The sequence below is a fragment of the Talpa europaea genome, assembly GCF_964194135.1.
Source record: "Talpa europaea genome assembly, chromosome: 2".
NCBI lineage: Eukaryota > Metazoa > Chordata > Mammalia > Eulipotyphla > Talpidae > Talpa > Talpa europaea.
The window spans coordinates 25,154,776-25,165,871 of record NC_140068.1 but is presented as its reverse complement, the minus strand read 5'-3'; the positions used below and the strand labels follow the sequence as shown (position 1 = coordinate 25,165,871).

The 11,096-nt window shown below is 37.1% G+C and overlaps 1 protein-coding gene across 1 annotated transcript in view; it reads right to left on the bottom strand.

Annotated features, from left to right (window-relative positions):
• Positions 1-1,936: 1,936 nt before the first annotated feature.
• The window catches only part of MOXD1 (monooxygenase DBH like 1), a gene marked incomplete at both ends in the record, with an annotated part of 71,792 nt that continues 62,632 nt past the window's right edge, over positions 1,937-11,096 (bottom strand). Inside the window, 2 exons of the mRNA XM_084258086.1 lie at positions 1,937-2,101; positions 2,597-2,765. Of these exons, the coding sequence (XP_084114212.1) occupies positions 1,937-2,101; positions 2,597-2,765 (334 nt within the window). The remainder of the gene's footprint in view (positions 2,102-2,596; positions 2,766-11,096) is intronic.

The following is an 11,096-nucleotide window of genomic DNA, read 5'->3' as shown; positions in this document are numbered from 1 at the left end:
ACTGGTTTTATCACCTGCCTCCTACTCTCCCTGCACTGTGGGTCAAGACAGTGCAAACACAGTACACGAGACTCCATTTACCCTCTGCCTCAGCTTTCCTTCCTGACAACATAGGAAATTGGTGAAACGACTTGATCCAAGGCAGCAATAAAAAATGCAGGGATGTTCAGGATGTGTGTTCCATGCAAGAGCAAACTGACTTAGCCTCTAACTAGAATCCTGCAAAATGTTCAACAACCTATGCAAATTTCAAATAAAAAATCAATTCCTTAAAACTACGTATGCCCACTAGAATTCCTAGAAGAAGACTGTCAACTGTATTCTTAGTAATACAAAAATGGATTGCCCTGGCTCCCAAAATACATGTTTCCAAAGCTGTGTATCATTTTCTAGAGAGTGTGCTACCTTCCTTACCAAGTTGAAAATAAATATAATGTTTCATGGTTTCCAAAGGAAATTATTTTGCCTTGACATCTCAGATTCAGAAGTTCCAAAGTAAAAATAAACATAAAATTTCAAATAGGGAATGTTTGGGACTATCCTATTTCTATACAAATATTTGGATGGAAAGTCATAGAATCTGATACAGAACTTGTGAAATAAAGGAAGTAAAGTTAACTATAAATTATACCTCATAAATATTACAAACATTTCATTAAATGGACAAATTCTGAGAATCAAGTAGGAAGCACTATGAAATTCAATCCTTACTTAAAAGAGTATAGTTTGTATTAAAGATATTGTGTGCCAGGGAAAAAGAAAGGACTTGAAAATGGAACAGAAAAAATACACCATTCTTAATTGAGTTGACAGCAAGCATCAGTACTGAATCACTTACTTTTTCCAAGGAGTATAAAAGATATCACACAAAATTTCAGTTTTGTTTAGTTTATTGATATGATCCAAACAGGTTGAGCTTAAGAAATGAGGAAAGGTCACAAAACAAGATATGGCTGAACTATATATACCCAACTGGTGACAATTTTATTATGGAAAGTCAGTTTAGGAACTAATAGAAAAATAAATCTACAGTAGCAACTATGACTCAAACTGAGCCAGTATGCAGCATATGTGACATCCAACAACCAGTGAGGTTCTGTGCACAAACCTTGCAACCACCTCTGCAGGCTCGTCTGTCTGACCTTTGACCTGGAAACCCAGAAAGGACCCCTTGCAGCATGGGCTCTGCAGCAAGGCACATGATCTCCTCAGCCTACAATCAGTTTTATTCGATTTTATGTTTCCCACCTCTTTTTCTTTTTCGTTTCCTTCTCTTGGAGAGTAACAGAGCTTACAAAGAAACCTGCCTGGTCAGGGGTGGAAAACAAACACTTTGAGATGAGTTGGGGGTTTGGGGAGAAACAACAGACTCAGATAAGCAAGAATAGAATAGACATCATCAAAAGCGCTGCAGTAAGGGGCCTGTGGATGCTTCACAGAAAAGTACAGAAGGGGAGAACATGGAGAGAAAGGGTGACACTCTGAAACACGTGGGAAATTGTACCCCAAAAAACTGTGAGAAGAAAACTGGAATGGAAAGTAATTTTCTTTACATTTTTAAGGTGAATGCATTTTTAGAAAGACATATAAACACCAAATTTATAAGTAAAATAGCAACAATGAGTATTTAAATAAAGTAGAATATGGAAGGAAATAATGAATTCTTTGACTTCCACTTGACTTTCCCCAATTTTTAAAAAGTGACATAAATCAGGCTACTTCTGTTTTATTGGCCATGGACAATATCAGACATTTCTGAGGGAAAGAGGAGAACCCAAGTGAGGTCTCTCACATAAACTGTGAGGAAGGGGGTGTTTGCAAGGAAGGTCTCCGCGCTCGCAATGCTCACGCTTCGAGACCAGAGAGTCTTTAACCTGCCATTAACTGACAGGTTTGGATCACAGAAACATCGTCACCCAACACCACAGGATCATGATCACAAGTAGACGCTGCCCAGCAAGCCGCTGAGTACCAGGAAGCCCACCAGCAGCTTGAGAGAGAAGCTTCTGTGCAGAGAAGAGGAAAGATTGGTTCCACACACCAATGGCTCTGCTTTGTAGGGTCTTTCTATGTCCGGAGGTGAGGCTGTCATCCCTTGAATCTGAAGATGGAAGAGCAGACAATGTCAATCAGCATTCAGGCTAAGGGCAAGATTTCAGCCAAGGCCAAGGTTGCTCAGCTGCTAGGCCTTCCCCAAGGACAAAGGGTGTGGCAGGGAGAGTCACCAAAGGAGGGAAAGGTCAGGGCAGCAGGAGCTTTTGGGATTCAGAGGGAGTTGGAGCAGAAGGCTACTCAAGCGCCTGCCGCCTGCGAAAAAAGAGATGCACAAAATAGACTTCAGTGCTTTCAGGAGCTCTGAGCTCACCCTACTTTGGCTTCAATCATATTCTAACTTTAGAATATATTTCCCTCTACAAAAAGAGTGGAATCAGTTTTCAGCTAAGCCAAAGTAATTACAAAACATATAAATCATGAGACACATCAAAAGCTCACCAGTAGATTTGAGGATATGTGTCTGTTCCTTAGATTTTCTGTTGTGGATTCAGGTGAAAGTAATATCTGGTTTCCCAGAAGACTAAGACAAAATAGAACTCACCGACCACTCTGCATTGTCCGTCTTGGAGCACCTCACGTTTACTTGCAGGCTAAGCACAAGGTTATTGAAGGAGACACCTTCCTTTTTAGTCCATTTAAATTTATTCATAGCATCCATGAAAGAAAGGTTTTTATACTGCTTGGGGCTTTTGATAATGAAAGGCCAGGTCCTGAATTTAAAATTAATAACCAGAATTAGTCGTATTAAGAGCAAAAGCATTATATACCCATTATTTTTCAATAATATAAAATAGGCCTTCTTTGTTTTTACACACATAGATTAACTAATGTAAAGTGCTGAATTTATTGGCAGCTTTTAGATAAAATACATACTAAGTAATCTTTTAAAAATGAAATTCCTTGTTTTAGTAGCAGATAAACATTACATTCAGACAAATAATTTTGGTTTAGGAAACTTCTCTAAGAGCCTCACAATTTCTCACTTCTTTGTTTTGACTCCAGTTAACAATATAACTGGTAAGTAGTCAGTTCTGAAACGCGTTCTGTTATAACTGAGAAATCTGTAGGTTCTTCAAAGTAACTGTAACAGGGATAGAAATTTCAACCCCATACCTTTGAAAAGACTGACCCCTGCTGGCTGTCCTGTTTTGGCTTGCCTACATGACCAAAAATCCAAAGGATTTAAAATTGTAGTGACGTTTTAAAAATTTTACTGAGAAAAAAGTAATGTGCAGATAATATCCTTTACTTTTATTTGTTACTCTAAAAATCATGTTAAATGTCCAAAAGAAAAATCACAGAATGACATAAACAACCAGAAAAGACACTCTTCAGGGGATGTCTTCATTAAATATAAGTTTTGTATTACTGGGCCTCCCTGGTGGCGCAGGTGGGTGGGACGCAATATATGAGGCTGTCCATAGCCACTGCAGCACAAGTTCAATCCCCAGCCAGGGAGATTTCCACATAGCACAGCAGACCTCTCCTGACTCGCCTGCTGCTCCCCTCAGCACTGTATTTCAGTCAATCTGCCTGTTCTGTTCCCCACTCTATCTCTGGTGAGTCCTCTAACCCCTCCATACCTCTGGCCTGTACCCCAGTTCTTGTATGCATAAATAAATAAATATTTTTTAAAAGGCTTGTATTACTGACACTTGAAAAAAGAAAAGTGTAAGAGTTAGCACATCACAAAAATTCACATTAATTCAAATAGCTTCCTGGAAATGATCATGGGAAACCGGGAGGTATTTGCCTCCTGTGACACCCCAAGAAAACCTTCCTGTGTTTTCCCAAATACCCACAAATTACCCTCCAGCTAAAGACTATACATTTCTAGTATCTGATCTTTAAAATTTCTTCATTTATTTATGCCATTACTCACCTCTCATATACTCAGACATATTGAATATTAACTGTTTCTTTAAGATTTATTTATGTATGCATATAAGAGCTAGGGTGTAGGCCAGAGGTGCAGGGCGGTGAGAGGATTCACCAGAGACAGATTGGGGAGCAGAACAGGCAGATCTACTGAAATGCACTGCTGAGGGGAGCAGCAGATGAGACAGGAGAGGTCTGCTGCACCATGTGGGTTGCTCCCTGGCCAGGGATCGAACTCATGCTGTAGTGGCTGCGGATAGCTTTGTAGGATGTGTCTTAACCCCTGTGCCACCAGGGAGCCCCATGTTAACTTTTAAATAGTGTTCTTTATAAATTTCTCAGAGTCGTAACGAGCAGTGTTTAATGTCTACACTATAATCATTTCCTTCATTCTAAATTTCCTTTATCCTTTATCCATTAAAGTCACTATATCGGGGGCCTCCCCGGTGGCGCAGCGGTTGAGCGCTGGGTTGCGAACCTGCCCGCAGCCTCTACGGCGCTGGTTCGATCCCCGGCTGCTCCCCGGCCACCAGAGGAGGGTCCCACATGGCGCGCAGACCTCTCCTGCCGCCCGCTGCTCCCCTCAGCAGTGTACTTCGGTCCTTCTGCCTGCTCTGCTCCCCGCTCTGGCTCTGGTGAATTCTCTCACCCTCCCGTGCTTCTGGCTGTACCCAGTGCATGTGTAAACAAAACAAACAAACAAAATAAATAAATAAATAAATAAACATGCCTCTATAAAAAAAAAAAAATTAAAAAAAAAAAGATTCTAAAGTCACTATATCTTTGTTAAAACTTAAATGCATTGCTTTGTACAGACCTTAAACACCATAAAGAGCAATCGGCATCCCACTGCATTAAACTTACTACCATTAAACATGACATGAAACTTACAGTAGTTAGATGAAAGAGATGAAAAGAAATCTAAATAGATCACTAAAGAAACCAAACCTCAAGGAAAGAGATAAAAAGGAGGGGGGAAGGAAACACCAAACTAGTCAGAGAACAATTAACAAAATGGCAACAAATATCATATGTTGCCACACAAAAATAAACCTCAATACATGCACGATGAAGAAGATGTGGTATGCATATATAATGAAATACTACTCAGGTGTATTATTTAAAAAGATCAAGTTTTACCATTTGCAACCTGGGTAGATCTTGAGGGGTTTTGTTAAGTGAAATAAGGCAGACTGAGAAAGGCAAAATATGGTATGATTATACTTATAAATGGAAGATAAAGAAATAAATGTACTGAATAAACAAAACAAAACAAACCCTTAGACTCTGATCACAAAATGGTGATGATTAGAGAGAAAGGCGAAGAAGAGATGGATAAAATGAGTAAAGTAGTCAACTTTATGGAGCTGGATGGAAAACAGACTTTCAGTGGTGATCTTAATGCAGCACACACAATTGTCAAAGCATAAAGCTGGACACTTAAAACTTAGAAAGGAAAAAAGAAACAAAACAAATGAACAAACAAAACAAAAACAAACTCTGAGATTATGAGAACAAAATGGCGGTCACCAGACGGGATGGCGGCTGGGAGGTGGGCAAGTTAGGTGAGGGGTGAGCTGAATGGTGGTGGATAAAAAGTAGACTTGGGAGGTGACCCATGATGTAGAATACAAAGATATAGAATTACAATGCTGCACACCTAAATCTCATAATCTTATAAACCCACGTTATGTCAATAATTTTTTTTAAATTAAACATGTTGTGAAGACTTGTAGAGACAAAATTTAGAATTAGTGCAAAACAAAAACTTGAATGGAGCCTATTTTGTTTACATACAATGACTTTTTAAATACACTAAAAGCTAACTTATGTTTTATTAAATAGAAAATAAAAATTTATAAATCAAGTACTGAAAATAAAATTTACTTTTCCAAAAGATATCTGTCTTAAAAAAAGAAAATCAATTTTCTAAGCAGGGACATTCAGAGGGGACAGCATCGGTCTGTAATCACCTAAAACACCACGAGATGGCAGCAGAATCTCTACTGAGGCGTGAGATGGACCAAATCCTCTGAATTTTCTGCAGGTTTGCTGGAAGGGGTGAATAGTGTGATATTCTTGTACATAGATAAAATCTTATTTTTTTTTTACATTTTAAAAGGACAGGATTATTACAAAATGGAGAAAGAAAAAGAGGTCTGTGCATAGCCACAGGCAGGCAGGAGAGCTGCCCATAAATAAATCATAAAAAACTTTATTGCTAAAATAAGTCAGTAAATAAGTATTTACTGAAATTCACAACATAAAGTGGAAGAGGTATAAAGACACTTACTAACTCACTAGAAATATGTTGGGAAACCATGTAAAGAAGGGAAACCTCGTGTTCATGGGTTGGATCCAGGGTAAGTGAGCTAGCGGGGCTCTCTGAGACAATATCTTTTGTCTCATTTTTATGGTCTTCTTTGCCTAACCACTAACTTTGTTTGGGCCCCTGCTCCACAATAACAACACATCAACAGATTTCCCACTTGTCATCTCTAAGCTCTCCAGACTGTCCTACGCCACACTTTCAGATTACAGCCTGGAGAAAGAGAAAGAAAAAACATAAAGAGGAGAAATTCTGGAAACATGAGTTTATGTAATAAGAGCATGAATTCAATTAAACAAGAGCTCAAGTACAAGACAATCAACAGAATCAGATGAAAAGAACATAGCAGACTAAAGAAAACAAATTTTAAACACATCACAGTAGACACACAAGAAGTGAGAAAAAGCAAGATGCAGAAGAGTACTTCTGAAAAACAAAAAAAGAAAATGTTTGAGGAAAATCTCTAAAAGATTGGAAAGAAGTTTATAGATGTAAGAAAATTCCCCCAAATTTAAAAAAAAAAACCAAAACATACACCAGAAATGAATATATGTGCTAAAGGAACACTGTATTTCAGGAAAATTTAATTCAAATGCTGGACATTGAAATATGTTCAATTTATCGAAGAACATCCTATTCATTGAAAGAGATCTCCCAAGGGGGAAAAAAGTATGACCCCAAAATGTTATATCTGGTCAACTGCTGTCCAAATATAAATGCAAAAATTCTCAAACAAAAGAACCAGGCCATGAAACACCTGGAAGCCCTTCTTGACTAAACAACTTGAGGATAAAATTCCAAAGAATCTAATTAAGGAGTTCAGAAATGTAATGACCTTGAGGGTAAAATAAGTCAGGTGGAGAAAGAAAAATACTGTGTCTCATATGTGAAAGATAAACAAATCAAAAAACAAAACAAAACAAAAACATACTTTTAGGCCATAAGAACAAAATTGTGGTTATCAGAAAGGAAAGGGATGAGGCAGTGGGGAAGGAGGGGGTAGATTTGTAAATTGGGTAAAAGGAGTCAACAGCATAGTAGGGATGAAAACTAGACTTTTGGTCTAGTTGCATGGTTAATGGAGTGTATACAGATTATAATGCTGTGCACCTGAAATCTATATAATGATATAAATAAATATTACTTCAATAAAACTTTTAAATAACAAAATTATCTTTTGATACTATTGAATATATTTAAATATAAAGTTTGTGTTAAATTTTATGAGACTCAGGTTTCACTGTCAAATGTTAAAGGCAGAAATCTTGAAAATAGAAAACTATAATATAAATTATCAGTATTTGGAAGTACAGAAGATTGAGGTAGTAGCAAATGTAAGAGTATGTATGCCCAGGGCCTCCCCTGGTGGCCCAGCGGTTGAGCGCTGGGCTGCCAGGCTGCCCGCAGTCTCTGCAGCGCCGGTTCATTCCCTGGCCACCGGCGAGGGTCCCACAAAAAAAAAAAAAGCGTATGAATGCCCATATATTTTATGATCTAAGATTAAAACATCATTTAAAAAAGTGAGAGCAATACCTAATTGTCTTTTGTGACCTCTTCTCTCAACATTTGATAGTCTCTTTATAAAGTACTACCTTGAAGTTAAAAAAACAGCAACATTTATCTAATGTTTAACAATTATTCAGTATTTACTTCTGACAAAACAAAATTAAAATTAATGTTTTTATTTAAAGCAGCGTACAAATTAGAATCTTTTTAACAATGTAATCATCTTTACATCAATTCCTACCCAGAAAAAGGTCTGTAATAGCATTCAATTAATGTTAGTATTGCTTCTATCTAACAGAATTTGAGTTGATTGCTTTTGTCTTCGTTTTAAAGCTTTTTTTCCTGCAATAACTAAACTTGTTATAATAAGCACATGAGGCTTTTACACACTATACATACATAACGTGATCTTTCTCAAAAAAAAAAATACATCTCTTGATATTTCTTTAGAAATATAACAAATAACAAGGGAATTTTGCATCACATAAATCTCAGTGTTGCTGTGTGGTGTAGCAGAGAATACAGAATTTATCTAAACTGTTACCCGATATTTGTGAGGTTTTTGCTTTTCCTTAAGCGATGTCACAGCTGTGGGAGGCAGAGAAAAATACTGCATCCCCAGAGCAGACAAACTCTGAGACAGGATGTAGTTGTCTCTATTTTCCTACCCACTCATTCTCTAAAACTAGGATTGCTACAGAATTCTTAAAATAAAATAGGACGCCTAACTAATCATGATATTAAAAACACAGAAAAGAAGACTTGGGGTCATATGATCTTCCTTTTTAGTAAATTGTACCCTGAAACCAAATTAGCAATAGTCTTTAAAGCAAAACAGTAAAAAGCATGCAAACTATTTCTTACTTTCTGATATTTTAGCCAGTACCTTTTGGTTTGGCCTGCAATAACATTTATGTCACTGTGATGATGAACTAGACTTGAAAGTCTAGTTTAAAGTCTAACCATGTATTTTACAACAGAGGCTCTTTTTCACTCATGTTTTCGAAGAATAAATAAATTTAACCATGTAGTTAAATGGTTTTATGTGGGCGATGACATCTCAAAACTGGCCTTGTTCTATAAAGCAAATTCTCCCTGTCTTTTCCATGTGATGGAAAACCCAACTTCAGTATTTCCTGGGAATGACCAGGACATTACCAGAGCCTGAGGACACAGGAGCTAAGCATTTTTAGAAGCTTAACTTAAGTTGATCACAAACGTCATTGGGTCATTGAATGTATTTCATTCAATATAATTTTTTTCATTCAATGTAAATTGAATTAAATTTACATAAACATATAGTTGTGAATGCCCATTTGTTTTCATCATTCTCTAACATTAACCCCTAAGTAGGAAAAGTTTCTAGTCAATATGTAAAAAATACTCTGAAGGCAAAAAAGGACAACCTAAGAACTAGGAAGGAGCAATATAATATTGATATTTTATAAACAAAACTATATTCTAGTGTGCCTTTTTTAATTTTTAATATGTAATTACTTATTTTAAATAAAAAAGCAGATTCTGTGTAGATGGAGGTATAAATATATATCTTAGAGACTAATATATAAATCCTAGCTGCTCCATTTATAATGTATTATGTGATGTTGGGCAGTTTCTTAATCTTTCAGTTTCTATTTCCTGTCTATCAAACTGGAGTCACAAGTCTCCCTCTACCTATTAGTTTTGTGCAAAAATAAATTAAATCATGTATTTGAAAATACTTTATAAGCTACAAACTAACTTATGCAAGCATTTTGATATTTGTATTTTAGTTCTGTTCTGGTGGTCACTGAGTTGGCTGGATAGGACCCAGATTGGCCTTCACCACTCTGTTGACAATGATCTCACACTTCCTTCACTCTATTATTTTCATAACACTTACTAACATATGAAACGTTTTCCAGAGAACATATCTATAAAGAGTAAGCTTAATATAAAAATATTCTTAGTTCATAATTTATAACCCTTACAATATTTAGGAACAATAAATAGGTCATTTTGTATTTTCCCTTGGTATCTGCATTTTACCACATCCTCAGTGCTTTTCTTTTTAACCCTCTCCTTGAATAGACTTCCTCAAAAAGCTACATGTCATTTCTTTAATTATAAATTAAACAAATTTCCATTTTCAAGAGGTCTAATCATTAGAAATTTTTTCCTTACATTAAAACAAAATCTACATTCCAGAGTTCTACCAGTCACCCTAATTCTTCTCTCTGGTTACTATGAATAGATATAAATCTTTTTTTCCTAGAGCAACCTTAACATATCTAAAATAGAATTTTCAATTTCTTTTTGTTTTTTAATACAAGAGCTGGGGTACAGACCAGAGGCGTGGGAGGGTGAGAGGATTCACCAGAGACCAAGCAGGGAGCAGAACAGGCAGATGACCGAAATGAACTGCTGAAGGGAGCAGCAGGCGCGACAGGAGAGGTCTGCCATGCCATGTGGGAATCTCCCTGGCCACCAGGGAATCGAACCCATGCTACAGAGGCTGCAGACAGCTTCACAGCACTGCACTCAACCCACTGCGCCACAGGGGAGGCCCAAATTTTCAATTTCTTCTTCAAATATGTTTCCCTAACACCGCTCATATAATATCACTTTCCTTACTCTTCCTTTTCCCTCACCATATCCCTGAGATGCAACCAACCAACACATCCTGTGAGTACTGCCTCCGGAAGGTAACCTGAAAGCAACCAATTCTCATCAACTCTATTTCTACCATTCTGGTGATAAGGAACCCTCACCTCTGAACTGGATAATCATAAGAGTCTCGTGGTTCATATTATTCTTCCTTTCTTACCTCCTAGAGTCCTTTCTCAACACAGAAGCCACTGATTTTGTGGGATTACACTGAGAAGTGGAAGCTGTGACTGAGAAGTGGGGTCATCATGCTCTTGACTTCCCAGTCTCCAGAATTTCAGAAATAAATGTCTGCTGTTTATAAGTCACCGAGTCTATTGTATTTTTGTTTAGGCATCCAGGATGGACTAAGACACCTCCCCAGATAGGCCTTCACCACCCTGTTGACAACAACCTCACACTTTCTTCACTCTATTATTTTCATAACAATTACTAACATATGAAATATTACATTTATATTATTTATTACTTCACCAGTCTAAAAGGTAATTTCAGGAAGGCAGGAATAATAGTGATTTTGTGTAATATTTTACTTTAAGTAGATTCTACGGAATATAACTGGGCAGAAAGAGTTAACAAAGCAGTCTGAGATTGCCCTGCTTGTAAGGCTGACCTTTGGCTGCCACGAGGGAACTTAATGAACAAACAACTTCCTATACTGATATAAAAATTTCTCTAAATG